At 39.2% G+C, this 16,338-nt stretch overlaps 1 protein-coding gene across 3 annotated transcripts in view; it reads right to left on the minus strand.

The window, feature by feature from the left end:
* Nucleotides 1-12,625: 12,625 nt before the first annotated feature.
* Slc25a46 (solute carrier family 25 member 46) overlaps nt 12,626-16,338 on the minus strand; it is a 33,415-nt gene continuing 29,702 nt past the window's right edge. For all 3 annotated transcript variants that reach the window (XM_052741752.1, XM_052741750.1, XM_052741751.1), the window contains one exon: nt 12,626-14,806. In XM_052741752.1, the coding sequence (XP_052597712.1) occupies nt 14,228-14,806 (579 nt within the window). In that variant the 3' untranslated portion in view covers nt 12,626-14,227. The remainder of the gene's footprint in view (nt 14,807-16,338) is intronic.

The following is a 16,338-nucleotide window of genomic DNA, read 5'->3' on the forward strand; positions in this document are numbered from 1 at the left end:
CAACGTGACATAGAAGGAGCTTCCCCAAAGTGAGGGAAGTCATACCCAAACACCCACAAGAAGCACACAGAACACCAAATAGACAAGAGCAGAGAAGAAAATCCTGACTGCATATCATAGATAGAAGACTAAGTATACAGAATAAACAAGTTGTGTTAAAAGCTTCAAGAGAAAAAACACAAGTCACATATAAGGAAAATCAAAGCAAAAATTAATGAACTAGAAGCAAAGAAAACAAGGCAAAGACCCGACGAATCTCGGGGCTGACGTTTTGAAAGAAATAATGAGAATGATGACCTTTGACCAAACAAAACAAAAGGAAAAGAAACCCCAAATTAACATAATCAGAAATGAACATGTAAACATCACAACAGACAGAAATTCAGAATATAAGGGAGTATTTTACAGACCAGTATTCTGTTAAGGTGGAAAACCTAAAAGAAATGGATGAAATTTTAGACCAAGCCAAACGACCGGAATCACAGTGTAGTAAGGTACTTTGCAGTTCATCTATAAACTGTTGGCCAGAAACTATTGACAAATAAGAATTTCTAATGAGTGTATTTCTTGGCTAAGGTCAACAATACTGTTGTGTTGAATCTATACTCCGTCTAGATGTGTGTTCTCAACCTTCTTATGCTGTGACCCTCTAATACAGTTCTTCATGTTGTGGTGACCCCGGCCCCCCAACCATAAAATTATTTTTGTTGCTACTTCATAACTGTAATTTTGCTACTGTTATGAATTACAGTCTAAATATCTGTGTTTTCTGATGCTCTTAGGCGATCCTGGTTAAAGGGTCTAAATGGTTTTTAATCAATTCCCATGGGTGTTTATATTTATTATAAGGTAAATCAGAAATACAAATACAAGTATTGTCATATGGCAGTTAATGGTCAATCAATATTTAATAGCTTGCATTTGTTGCCCCATCCAATAAATTCTATCAACGAGAGCACCCAGTTTTTTCAAAATGTCTATGCCTATTTTTTCCTTGCATACTTTCTGTCTTTGAAACATTTTATATATATATATATATATATATATATATATATATATATATAATTTATTTTTTAGTTTATATTCATTGTGTTTTGACTGCATGTATATCTGTGTGAGGGTGTCAGAAACTCAGAACTGGAGTTATAGACAGGTGTGAGCTGCCATGTGGGTGCTGTGAATTGAACCTTGGTCCTCTAAAAGAGCAGCCAGTGCTCTTAACTGCTGAGCCATCTCTCCAGCCCCTCCCTGAAACACTTTTAACAACCTCATTAATAAATTAAGCTAGTTATACTTTGTGTTTGAGAACCAATACTCTCACCATAGTTATGGGTCTGGTAAGTGTTAGGATGCCTGCAATTAACAATCCTAAAATCTTTTACTCCTAGTTTTTAGTACTATCAATAATTTCCACAATAGAGCATTTAAATTTCCTAAAGAACATTCTTCTTTTAGTTTTTACAGAAACCAATATGAAAGAGGGTTGTTTCATAGCTTAAGTGTAGAATTGAAGTTATTATTAATATATTTAATAATGTGACAAGAAGTATATAAAATACAGTACAGAATGTCAGTGTAACAAAAAGAAGTTTGGTGATGGGGATAATAATTACAAGTAACATGCAGGTTACGTGTGGTTGAAAGTCAGGAAAGTACCCCTCTTTAGGTAGCAGGTTGTTGCCAGTTCATTGTACGGCTTTACCAATCCTTCTGGAGAAGACAGAGATGTAGCGCCCAGGCTCCACATTATGGAGTGAACAGGACCCAGACATCAGTTAGATCCTTGAAGGAGTGTCTATGAAACCACAAGTTTGGATAAAATGGTCTTTTGTGATTTTTTTTTTTGTAGGAATTAGGTGGAAAAATTAAGAGGAACCATTTTTAAAATTTGAAGTGTAGATTGCTTTGGCAAGTTGTTCTTAAGCAGTTAGTCTTTTCTCTCTCGTATTTGATATTTTCTCTCTATGTATTTGATATTTGTGCAAAAAAAATGAAATCATTTAATTACGAATTATCCTTGAGCTATGGAGAACGTTGTGAGAGACATGGATTTCCCAAACTTTGCAAAAAGAGATAAATGTTTTAGATACATAAGCAGGACCACTGTCTGTTTTGACTTTTGATGAGATCCTCATAACAAAGGAAGTGTCTGTAAACAGTTTGAGCAGGCTCATGTGTCTGATCAACAGAAGAAAAAAAAAGGAAAGTTATCAATACAAACATGAAAAAAGCGAGCAATGGCAGAGGCAGGCCGAGCGGCGGCGGCAGAAGCAGATTGGCTGCAGCAGAGACGCGGTTGTAATAAAGACCAGAAACTGAGCTACTATACGCTGAGGAGTTAGTGAAAACAAGGAGATTAAGAGCTTGGAACAGGGACGCCTTTAATCTCAGCACCCAGGGAAGGAGCCATCTCCGCTGGACACGACCAGAATGGATCCGAACACTCTGTCTGAGGCCAACCCAGGGCCCAGCTGCCAATCCTGCGAAACCCAACAACTTGGAGGTGTTGGTGAGATTACCCTACTAAACAACCTGCTCAGCTGAGATCCATTCGGGAGAGGATTCAGAATCCTACAATCTGCAGTCTGAGGAAACAAGATCAGCTGAGGAGTTGACGAATGAGCAAAACATGACCTGAAAACACAAAAGAAGGCACCGCCCAGCCACCGAACCAGATCACCAGAATCATAAGCCTACCCTACACCGACTGGGAACAGGTAAGCCCCGATCTCCAGACTGGCAGATTAGGTCTCTAGCCCCTAGGCCCTACCCATCTGAGTTCCAGGGACCAGACAGCTACCTTTCCCTGCTCCCCCACCAAAAAAAAAAAAAAAAAAAAAAAAAAAAACAACCAACCCCTACGAACCTAACAACCACTGGAACCATAAGCACACCCTGCACCAACTGGGAACAACTGCTCCCTGAGACAGAACCCACTAACACTAATTAGACTAAGCTGCTCCCAAAGATACAGACCAACAGCACCGATTTAACCAAGAACTCCTAGTGGATCAAACATGAAAAAAGCTTAAATGACTAGAGAGCACTTCATTATTAGCCTGTATCTATGATAACTTTAATTTTTATAAAGCTTTAGGAGCCAGTACTTGCTACCAAGAGTAGACTAGTAACTTCTAAGAACTCCATTGATTTAACTGGAGGTTTAACATCAATGTGTCAGATTTGAAGTTTCAGTATCTGTGGTGATTTGAGATATTTGTGCTGAAATGTGATATTTCATTTGTATGTTAATAAATTAAGTTTGTCTGGAGATCAGAGGTCACAGCGAGCCATAAACAGAAGTCAGGTGGTGGTAGCACACGCCCTTAATCCAATCACATGGCAGGCAGAGTCTCCATGTGGTCAAGGACACAGCCAAGTGTGGTGACACACTCTTTTAATCCCAGTACCAACCATAGAGACCTGGAGGTCTGTATAGACAGGCAGTGATGAGGAAGTGATGTGGCTGGGCTTAGAGCCAATGAGAAGGCAGAACAGGAAGGCAATAAAGGTGTAGGTTAGATAGGAAGAAACTCTTTTGGGAAGCTACGGGGAGGTGGTAAGCTAAGGTTAGTTGGCGGCTATTGCTCTGGTCTCTACGGCTTGTACCTCTGTATTTGACTCTGTGTTTCTTATTTAATAAGACTGTTTAGAAATTTGTCTACAAGTATCATCTTTAGGCGTGTATATATATCACATATATATATATATGTGATATATATATCATATATACCTTAAATACCTTACTGAGACAACACAACTGGCATAATTTTTTTCCTTTTCATCCATTTTAACCTTCAAACATAAACCCTTCTTTATTAAAAATATTTCCATATTTTTATCCATTTACCTTTTTTTTTTTTTTTTTTTTTCTTCAAGACAGGGTTTCTCTGTGTAGCTTTGGTGCCTGTCCTGGATCTCGCTCCATAGACCAGACTGACCTTGAACTCATAGAGATCCACCTTGGCTCTGCCTCCCAAGAGCTGGGATTAAAGGCGTGCACCATCACCGCCCTGCCTCCATTTACCTTTCTTACGAGACATAGGTACTTGGTTATTGAATGGAGTCACTAAAAAGTCGAGTCTTTTTTTTTTTAATCATTAGAGCATAAAGGGGAACAGTTGAGAAAGTCTATCTCAAAAGCAACAAAACAAACTGAGCAAACACATATTTCCTAGTGTCTTAGTTACTATTCTGTTACTGTGAAGAGGCACTAACCACAACCAAGACAACGTATGAAAGAAGGTGTTTAATTGGGGACTTGTTCACAGTTTCAGAGAAAATTCTAGTCTCTAACCATCATGGCGGGAAGCATGGCAGCAGGCAAACTGTCATGGTGCTGAAGAAGTAGCTGAGAGCTTACATCTGATTCCCAAGTTAGAGGAAGTGAGAAAGCGTGACCTCACTTGGCATGTGCTTTTGAACCCCAGTGAACACACTTCCTCCAAAAAGGCCACAATTCCTAATCTTCCAAAACAGTTCTACCAACTAGGGACTAAGTATTGAAATAGATAAGCCTATGAAGACAATTCTCATTCAAATCACCACATCTTGCTAGCATAAATGTTACAGAATATTTCTTTACAGTGTAAAGATGTGTCTTTGCCAGGGTACCTTCTGATTAGTTTAATAAAGGAGCTGAATGGCCAACAGCTAGGCAGGAGAGGATAGACAGGATTTCTGAGGAGAGAAAGAGGATGAGGAATCTAGGCACATAGATTTAGCCAGCAGACTCAGAGCAAGTAGGACATGCTGTATTAAGAAGAGGTAACGGAACCACATGGCAGAATGTAGATTAAAAAGCCTAAACGTGAGCTGAGCAAGGTCAACAGTAGACATTCTAGCATGGATGGGGGAAATCCCCTTGAGGCCTTAACTCTACACAAAGAACTATAGGCAACTAAGGAAGGCTGAGAAGAAGAAATAGTCTTCCCTGGGGAAGCACAGTAATTGGTTATCCAACACCAAATGTTCAGCCCTGAAATCATACTGCAAGTAACATTATACAGACTAAGCAAATTGTATTATTGTATATCATACATACATACATATTATGAAGCACAGAAAATTTAATTGAAATAGCAAATTATTTTTTCTTATAAGATTTTAAGAACCATTCATATACTAATTAGCATTCTAATTGATTTTCATAGTGAGAAATATGTGATGAAAATCTTATTTCTCTTGAGATAGTCTGAGAATATAATTAAAAAGTTAGTTTAGAAGTCATAGTCAATTAAAGACATTTACTTATTTAGAAAAGTAAACATAAAAACAACTTTTGTCTGGATAGCCTTTCAGGAAAAAAAATAAAGATGGATCATTGTGCAATAATTAGAAAAGGGACTATTGTGATTTTTCATATTATCCAAATCTAGCACACTACAACAAGAAATCAAAGGGAAGACATATCTCTTCTGCCTAATTAGGTCCATTTTCATTTTACATATTTATCCAGTCTCCTCTATCTTCTTGCAATTTTCTTTTTCTATATTTGTCATATCCAAAGTATTTTCTGATCTATGTGCCACTGACAATCAGATTCATGTTCCAGAAACCCCTAGTTAGAGTCCTTGCAGTCTTAAATCTGTGTTTACTTTCCCTCCTAGAGACTACACTTAAAGGCAGTCCTGATTTCATTTTGAACTTCATTTCTATAATATTAAAAATAACCACACCCAAACTCCCCACATCTCCTCTCTGGTGAGTCTCCCTGCCTCCCCATTTGCACTTTTCCCCAACCACCATATTTAACCCAGGTCCTTTATCCAGTGTCCCAGCCTAGTCTGACTATGCGAGTCTGTGCCTCCATGAAGTCTCTAGCCTTCCACCATACATGCCTACCTACAACTACTCACAGGTCCCTTCTGTTATTCTTCTAACCACCCCACTGACCAAGACTTCCCATGGACTCCTCCCAGGTCTTACAGGGTTGTACAACCACAGCAGCATACACCCATGATACTACAGCAGTACACACTGATGTACAGCAGTACACACTGATGTACTTGTACAGCAGGACACACAGATGTACCAGGGCAGCAGCGCACACAGGCCTACTAGTACACGTGGAATATGGATGTGTTAGTAAAACGCTATCTGCAGAGGTATAGTACGGACGTGGAGCTGGATCTAACTACAACAGTGAGCCTTGGTGTATTAGGAAAGTAGCACAGACAGCAGGACATCAACATACGAGTGTAGGAGTAAATAGGGATATGCTACTACAGCAGGACACCTGGATTCACTGGAACAGCAGCACAGACGGATGGACTACTTCCACAGCACACATGGACATACCCAAACAGTAGGGCACCAGATGTATCGACAGCAGTGCATGTGTATACACTAGTGTAGCATGCACATGGATGTAAAAGTATAGCAGTGGGCACCAGTGTAGGATTCACTAGCAGAGCCGTGCACACAGATGTAGAGGTACATCCTCCAACACAGATATATTACAACAGCAGCAGATATGAGTGTACTAGAGCAGCATACATGGAGCTAGCAGTACCACACTGAATATGGATGTACAGACACAGCCTTGCACGAGGAAGTACTAATGCAGCAGCACACACATGTGTGTTAGCACTGGGAGAATGGAAGTACTGCTATGGCAGCGTAACTGGATCGACTAGACAAGAAGAACAAGAGGGTCTACTAGCGCCACAGCACACAGGCTTGTAATCATACAGCGGTGCATGTTGGTATACTAAGAAAGCAGTGCACACACACTAGTGGAGCCACACACTCGAGAACATTATGTTTGTTGGAAATTTTTATTTTACTCAAATTTTTAAATTGTTTTTTGAAATAATAATTTGATTACATTTCTCCTTTCCCTTCTAACCCCTCCCACAGACCCATGCCCTGTTTCCTTCAAATTCATGGCCTCTAGGTTGTCCAGTACCAAACAGCCAGCCATGAAAACATACATACAGGTATCATTATGACTGCATAGGTATATTTCAGAATACTTATGTCTTAGTTAGGATTACTAGTGCTGTGATAAAAACACCATGACCAACAGCAAGTTGGAAAGGAAAGAGTTTATTTGGCTTACACTTTCAAGTCACTGTTTATTATTGAAGGAAGTCAGGATGGGAACTCAAACAGGGCAGTGACCAGGAAACAAGAGCTAATGCAGAAGCCATGGAGGGATGTTGCTTACTATCTTGCTCCTCATGGCTTGCTCAGCCTGCTTTCTTATAAAACCCAGGACCACATCCCAGGAATGGCACCACCCACAATGGGTTGGATCTTCCCCCATCAATCACTAATTAAGAAAATGCTCTACAGGCCTGCCTACAACCTATTTTAGGGAAGCATTTTCTCAACTGAGGCTCCCTTCCCTCTGATGATTCTAGCTTGTGTCAAGTTGGCATAAAAATAGCCAGTGCATATATATATATATATATATATATATATATATATATATATATTCATGCAATAACAATTACTAACAAAAGGGACTGTTGGGGAGTTCTCTCAAGAAAAAGGAAATAGAATATTGAGTTAGGGAAAGACAGCAGGGATGCTGGAGCTGGAGAATTAAATGGAGAAGGGGAGAGAATAGGGGTGAAGGAGGGAACCCAACACCTAGGGCCAGGTGAATGTTCATATGGAAACCTACTACTGTTTTAAGTTTCTTAAAATATATACATATATGAAGTCGGATAGTGATGGTGCACACTTTTAATCCTAGCATTCAAAAGGCAGAGGCAGGCCGATCTCTGAGTTTGAGGCCAGCCTGGTCCATAGAGCATGTTCCAGGACAGCCAGGGCTACACAGAGAAACCTTGTCTCAAAAAAAACAGATAGATAGATAGATAGATAGATAGATAGATAGATAGATAGATAGATAGATAGAAAGAAAGAAAGAAAGAAAGAAAGAAAGAAAGAAAGAAAGAAAGAAAGAAAGAAAGACCTATGTGGAAGAAATCTAAATGGAGTCACCAAATAACAGGGGAGAGAAAGCCCCAACTAGACGTCTTTTGCCACCAAATAAAACCTCTAGTGCCATTAGTTAGATCTAATTGAACTGTGTATGGGTTACAACTAACTGAGCTATTGGTCAAAGAGTCCCTCTGGGAATCCCCAAACAACTCAGGCTACTGACAACCCTATTGGTTGCTCTCCACAAACTGATGGTAAGGTCCTATTGCTGAAGACAACACATATCTCACAGAACATACATAATACACATAAGAGTATGCGTGTGTATCTATATATTAAAGTTATGCCACTTCAGCTGACAACACTCTTCACAAGAACCATAAATTAATAAAAGTCCCAGTGCATCCTTTCAAGTAGCAGTAGTCCAAATGATGCCCAAAACAATAAAGGCTAATAACGTTGCCCTCAAATGCCTCTCAGAGATTGAAGGTAAGCTCTGATTACAATTGCTGATTACACCACATGCTTAGGACACAGGACTCGAATGTTTCAAGCTGAATCTGACCTAAAAGCCTCTCTCATGTCACCTCATTCCCATGATTCAAGAAAACACTATGCAATCTGTCCAAGGAGGGTAGCAATATTCCTACCAAGCTGTGACACCTACAAACCACAACGACCAGCGTGGCAAGATACCAGGAAAGACACAGTGGTGGCACTCACACGTTGGTGGTAACCAACGGCTGTCTAAGTGGACTTAAAGACTACTCAGCAGGAAGAAAGTCATGCCTGGTACTAAAAACCTAGCCAGCTCCCTAGGGTAGTGAGGGCATGGATCTCAGAAAAGAATCTATATCACTTCACTATACCAGCATAATTCCTTAGCTACATTCCAAATTTTATCCTTATACCCACTGACAATTGTAGCTCACCCCCTCATCAAATAAGCTTCCCTCTATAGCAAGTAGAGACCATTACAGAAAAGTACAACAGGACACAATGCAAGCACCACTGGGTTTGGGGGAGCCCAGCCCTAATGGGTGCATCTGAAGCACAGCTCCGGCATTTGTGGCTCAAGAAACATCACATAAGAGGGGCAGAAAGATTTTAAGAGACAGCATACCAAGAAGTCTGCTGTGTGGTTGCTTCTCTTACAAGCGGCTACACAAACAAGATCCAAACAGTAATACCAACAGGCACGCAATTGAGGAAGGGAAAAATATCTCAAGGGTTTCCTCCCCTAGACAAAAAACTATGGACAGCTACTAACTTGAGAGAGGGAAATTCACCACTCACAGAAATGAGTCCCTTGACTGGTTATCCAATACACAGCAGTCAGCCATGAAACCACACATACAGTAACAAAAGTGGGCTCAAAGGGATATATAGAGAGCTATAGATCTATATTCACCAATATATATTAAAAAGAGGCTATCAATTTGAGATTGGAGGGAAGGAACATGGGAAGGGCTAGGAGGAGGAAAGGGAAGGGGAAGTGATGAAATTATAATTAAAATGTAATTAATAAATTTTTACTATTTATGTGTATGAGTGCTTTACCTGCATGTATGTGTACCACCTGTGAGTGTGGTGCCCACAGAGGTTAGAAGAAAGTATTAAAGAGTCTTTGGAACTGAAATTATGGGATGTTGTGAGCTGCCATGTGGGTGTTAGGAACTGAACCTGTGTCCTCTGAAAGTGCTCTTACCTGGTGAGCCATCTCTGCAGCCTCCAGTTCGCTAGGTTTGGGGGGGTAATTTTTGCATATATACTACTCATATGAGATGTCAGTCAGTAGTTCTTGTCTAGGACTTAATCCTGTATTGGTTTAATTCTAGCTTCGCAGGGTATTGGAAAGCCAATGAGCACTGGTTCAAGTTCTTTGTTTAGTAGACTTTACCAGTGAAACTCAGCATAGATTTTGTTGTTGAGTTTTTAATTGGTTCACACTTGGCATAATCTACTAAGATTTTCTATTTCTTCTTGTGCCTGTTGCTACAGTTTGATTATAGGGATTTGCCCATTTCATGTAGCTTATGCAACCTGGCATGTGGTTTTTAATAGCAATCTCTTAGAACTCATGCTTTTTCCCCTTAAACTCAGTAGCAATGCCACCTTTCTTCATTTCTGATTTAATAATTTGAATCTTATTTAGTAAATTTAGCTGTGGGCTTGGTTTTATTATTGTTTGACTCACTTCTTGGTTTTATTTTCTTATTCACTGTGATCATTCTAATTTCTTCCTGCTTCTGGTAGCACCGAACTCACTCTGCTCTTCACCCTGGAGCTCTAGAAGGAGCCCGACATCTTGGTGCTATGTGGTGATTTGAATAGATATGGCCCCCCTATGGACTAAGTGTCTAAATGCTTGGCCGATAGGGAGTGGCACTATTAGGTGTGGCTCTGTTAGAGGAAGTGTGCCACTGTGGAGGCCAGCTTTGAGGTCTTATATGCTCAAGCTACACCCAGTGTGGTATACACTTCACTTCCTGTTGCCTGTCCATCAGGATGTAAAACTCTGTTACCTCTCCAGCACCATGTCTGCCCGCACACTGCCATGCTTCCTGCCATGATAATGGACTAAACCTGTAAAGTGTAAGCCAGCCCCAATTAAATGTTTTCCTTTATAAGAGCTACCATGGCCATGGTGTCTCTTCATAGCAACAGAAACCCTACCTAAGACATTCTGTCAGACCCACAGTTGCTCAATATGAGGCAAGTCACAGGTTTTCTAGAATTATTTCCTTGAATAGCACCCAAACAGGACTACTCCAAAAATGCTACAGGGCTGTTGTGAAGGTAAAAAAAATGTTAAAACTTTTTAACAAGATAACAATGCAGAAATTTACCTTAGTAAATACACTGCTGTGTGTGCCACATCGGTTATCCTAGTTTTATGATGCAAGGGAACTTTTTTAATAGGTGGTGGCAAATGTTCAGCTTTACATATATACGTATATATGTATATTTCTCTTGATCTTCATTTCATTTTTGTTTTGTTTTGCTTTGCATTTTGGAATTTTTGTTGCTGTTTTGGTTTGGTTTGGTTAGGTTTTGTTGTTGTTATTGTTGATCTACATTTCTATCTAGAAAAAAAAAATCACCTTTTATCCCCACCCTGAGTAGTAACAGAAATATTGGCTTGATTTCAACATTTTATCAAACCTTTCATATTACAATTTATTATCTAAAACACTTAAAATGGTAGTGAGGCAAAATTTAAAAAAATAAAGAAAATAAACTGCCTGGCTGAGGTCATTAGATATAGGAGTCACCACCAAACCACAAGTTTTTGTTACTCTGCTATACAAACTATTACTATATTAATGAAAATGGCTCAAAAGTAAGATGTTACCTATTTGAGAAAGGGAGGGAGGGGGAAGAGAAACGTACCATGCCAACTACTTGAAGAAAACACAGAAACAAAGCCAGCTGTGAAGAGTCAGCTACCTCTGCAGAGTGAGCACTATGTCCCACCTGTCCAATTACCAATTAAGAATACGGGCTGAGGTACCAAACATTCCAGCCTTGGATCCACAAACTAGCTTGCTTTTAGCATTTGATAACATCTAGTGTTGTGAATCTAGAGGGTTGAGTAACTTTATTACCAGGGACTTTAAGGGGCCCATAATAAATTTGAGGTTATCTCAGGGAAGTCTACACATAGTTTAGTAAATAAACTAATAAATTTAAATAATAGGTTAATTTTACCTTGTTTTAACTCAATGACTTACCTAAATTAAGAAAGCCTAAAACATATTAAAAAAAAAAAAAAAAAACTTTCCAAGTTTCTTGGCCAAAATCTGACTCTTTGAGCTAATTAATAGAATCACATCTATAAGACTATTTGTCATACTAAATGTAAAAGGTATTGATTTACTATTATTGTCTTTTTAAATGTACCATATGGGGCTGGAGAGATGGCTCAGAGGTTAAGAGCACTGGCTGCTCTTCCAGAGGTCCTGAGTTCAATTCCCAGCAACCACATGGTGGCTCACAACCATCTGTAATGAGATCTGGTGCCCTCTTTTGGTATGCAAGCATACACACAGAACACTGTATACATAATAAATAAATAAATAAAAATCTTTAAAAATAAAATAAAATATACCATATGGATGCTAGATAATAGAAATTTCTATAAGATAACAGAAATTTTTGAAAAGGAAAGAGTGAATCTTATGGCTATTATTTTCTCAATTCACTGAGAAACATCTGGCTAGCTAAAATGTATTTTACTTTCAAAGGTTGTATTTTAACCAATTTGGAAAAGCAGTTAAAAAAATTAGCACTTTATTTAACTTTCTCCAACTTTAGTTTTTAAGGTAATTTGTGGGGAGTTCTACAAAAAAAAAAACAGTAAGTGAGACCCATCTTGTATTTAGTTCAGCTACAAGTATTTTGACTCCAAATGCAATAAATTTATACTACCAAATTTATGGCAACTGCAAATAAATAATCCTTAAACATCTACTTTTAGATGCATGGAAAATTCCACAGAATTAACCTGGTAAATACTTGATTCCATTTAGACTGTTGTAGGCATTTTCTGAAACCATAATCTTCTGGTTTCTTCTCTGAAACAACCTTGACTTGTATATAAAATGGAGATTCTGAGGAAAGGGCTATAAACATCTACAAACTTAGCTGCTTAAAGTCAATAAAAACGTTAGCCCCATTTTTAGACAGAGAGAAACACACTGTAAGAGATTAACCATAAAATGAAAAATGTGATCAACAGCATTTATTTTCCCTTTTGAGGAATTGAACAATGGACAACATTACTTCAGTAACACAGGGTAGGGACAGCTGCTTGCTTACACATTACTTCATGCTTTTCCTTGTCCACATTAAGCTCTTATCAGTTGCAATAACACTCGCGGTGACATTTAACATGAAACACCAGTTTTAGTTTGCATGCATTCTAGGTTGGGCAACATCTGCAGGTACTGCACTTCAGAGTGTTTGTAAACTTGATCATACTCAGGAAGAAATGAAACGTTAAATGTTGCATGAATGATCAGTGAACTATATATATCACTTTATTACAAAGTCTAATCCATCATAGAACACATTAACTTTGTTTAATTAAACTGATTAACAAGTTTCATTTGTTGGAATATATTGACTCTCCCTCTCCATAAAACGTAAGGGCAAATTTCCTATGAGGTTTGTATTTTTCTTCAGTACTTATCCAAGCAACTTTAAATAAAAAGTAAAAAGGATGTCTCATTTTTATCTTCAGGGCAGCTCATTTGTAGAATAAAACTTTACACACACACACACATACACACACACACACACACACACACACACACACACACACACACACACACAGAAAGAAACATTGCAGTCATTATTTATGGTGAGCAAGAAGCACAAATTCCCAAGTGAACTTTAATTTTGTCCCCTCTAACGTAAGTTCTTTTACAAATGAAACACAAGTGAGGCTCCTTCTGGTAAATGTGGGAATGGCAATGGCTGCCATGATTGTAAGGTATCTTTAAAAGTGGCTCTAAAATCATCTGATGATCCAAGCGTCACAAGCATATGGAAAATTTCAGGTTTCTGGCACTGAAATGCTGGGTGTGATGCAGACAAGAAAACTATTTCCTGGCGTTTTGATGTCTTACTCTTGATGTTCAAGCAGAAGGTGTCTACCTTCACTTGGTGCAATAAGCTGGCCTATGAGAACTTGCAGGGATGAAGAAAATCCCAAGTTACATGTACATACACAAATGGATCCACATAATAAATATATACAGCAAATAAAAGGGCTACATACAATTAAAAACCCTTCAACCCCTGCTTACAGGCTGCCAAATCTAATCATTAGTTTTTTCCAATGATGATGTAATCTATTTGCTTAAAGGTAAAAACTCCTGATACTATACATTGCATTAAGAATTAACACACTGACCTGAATCCAGGTTAGACAAACATATAACAAATGTTAAGGTCAATAAAATAGATTCAAGTCATTGCAATTTCATTTTATACTTGATACATTTTTGCTTCTACCCAGGATCAATTTTACTTCAGCCTGAGTACTATACCAAAATGTAATTTTACATTTTAAATTTAAAGTATTACTTTTACTGAGTTTTCAATTTTGGAAAGGTTTTGATCCAGTATTATTTATATAGCTATATATTTATATATTTATACCTTAAGAAAAATGAGAAGTCGGTACAATCAGCATGAGCTTTTCCACCAGTCTCAGTTCCCAGTCTATTTCTCTCCACCCAGCATTTTACTTTTATTACTTGCAATTTCAGAGCAAATTACCTAGACCACATCTTCTGGATCAGCCAATGATAGAACCTAAATCTCAAATGCTATTCTGAAGAAGTGTGGAGTAAATAATTTTGGTAATCTGTAAGATGGCTGCATGCAGTGTATACTGTATTATAACAGCACCAAACCCTTTATAAAAACCAAACATTCCTTCCTCCTGCTTAATGGTATTTATACAGTCTCTCATTCCCTCATACTGCGTATTAATTGGAAGAACTTCATAGCCAAGGTCTGTATTGTCGATTATTGTGCGTGTTCCTTGAATATGAAGGCGATGCAGAACGGTTTCCAATGGGTAAAGTATAACGTCAGAGCAAAGGCTGGCAGCAAAGTTAGCAATAAGTTCTGGAAAATAAGCATCCAACATACTCTGCACGGGGCTAGTACTCTCAGCTAGGTGGCTATTATAGGTCTTTCTCTTCAGAATTAGGAGGACAATCTTCTGGATGATGGAGCTGATGATGTAATGAAGAACTCCATGCAGCACTGTCGGGAAGATCAAGGAGAAGAGTGGAAGGAGGCGTTTGCTGTGAGGCACGCCCAGGCCTATCACTCTGCCAATCCCTTCTCTAATACATTCCAGGATGCCAGTATTATCTCGGATTATCTCACTCTGAAACAAAAGTGGTGAAAAAGGTACAATTTTATTTTTTTAAAAAAATGTGTTTGTTTCATGTGTGTGGTGGTTTTGCCTGCATGTGTATCATGTGCATGCACTGCCTGCAGAATCCAGAAGAGGTCATCAGATCTGGAACTGGAGTGCTGAGAATCAAACCCTGATTCTCAGGAAGAGCAGCAGTCAATGCTCTTTACCACTGAGCTCTCTCTCAAGGCCCATCAACTTAACATTTTTTTTAAAATTGCCATCAAAAGTAGTTATTAGGTCCCTTTGAGATAAATGTATTGACAAAAGAAGAAAACATCCATGATTGCTGACTTCAGCTATGAGATTAGATTAGCATTAGATTCATTTTTCAAAGGAAATATCATAAAGAGACAGAAATGAGCAGGACATGCTCTACCTGCAATCACCTACAAGGCCCTTCAGCTCCTCATCGAACCACCCAACCCAGCCACTTCCACTTCCTTTCCCAATGTCTAGCCCAATGAATCTCCCTCATCTCCCCAGTGAGGCCTTCTCCACAACTTGCCATATTTAGCCTGGTTCCCAAAACCAGTACCCTGGCCTAGGCTGGCCACCCCTGCCTGAAATGCAACCAGCCTCTAGGCTTCCACCAGTACCTGCCTTACCTGCAACCACCTACAGGCCCCTTCTGTGTCATGCCAACCTTCCCCACTCAGCCAGACTTTCTCCAGAGCCTAGCCTTTGGAATCTCCCTGACCTCCCCATCCACACCTTCTCCCCAGCTGGCCAGATCTAGCCTGGGTGGCACATCCAGTGCCCGCACAACAAAATATCTCTGGGCTTTAGCCAGGACCCTCTTTACTATTCCCCCCACCCACCCACAGGACCTTTCAATGCCATATGCAACCTTTTCAACCTCCACACTCCAGGCTTGGACCAGGAAGCACATTCTGCACACCAGCCCAGTCCCTCTGTTCACCTGACTCCATTCCACCCCAGCTATTTCCAACCTCTCGTCCAAACCTGCACCTATATCCTCTCTTTTACCCCAACCTACTCGTCTGTATCAGACTTAGAACTAACAAAAGAAGTCCACATGACCAGATCTTATTCAAAAAATTCCAATAATATGACAGATCAAGCTAGTCTCTTCCCTCCAAAGCCCACCAGTCCTGCAGACAATGTGAATTACCTAGATAAACCCAAGGATACAAAATTTAAAAGAACAATCATAAAATTCATCAAAGACTTCAGAGTTTAAAGAAGACACAAAGAAACAGCTCAATGAAATTAAGGAGAAAGAGCTTGAAAAGAATAAAACGCCTGAGTTATGCCCAAAGAACACAAACAAGGCTGACAGAATGATGAGGACAATCCAGGACTTAATGATGGAATTCAAAAAGGAGATAGAAACACTGAAGAGGATACAAGCTGAAAAGAAGATGGAACTGAAAAACCCAACTTCCCAGCTAGAAAACTCAGAGAAAGTCTTATGAGTAGAACAAATCAAATAGAACACGGCATATCAGGACTTGAAGATAATGTACGGGATCTAGGCC

This window comes from Peromyscus californicus, unplaced genomic scaffold (genome assembly GCF_007827085.1).
Source record: "Peromyscus californicus insignis strain IS unplaced genomic scaffold, ASM782708v3 Scaffold_17__1_contigs__length_78620276, whole genome shotgun sequence".
Lineage (NCBI taxonomy): Eukaryota > Metazoa > Chordata > Mammalia > Rodentia > Cricetidae > Peromyscus > Peromyscus californicus.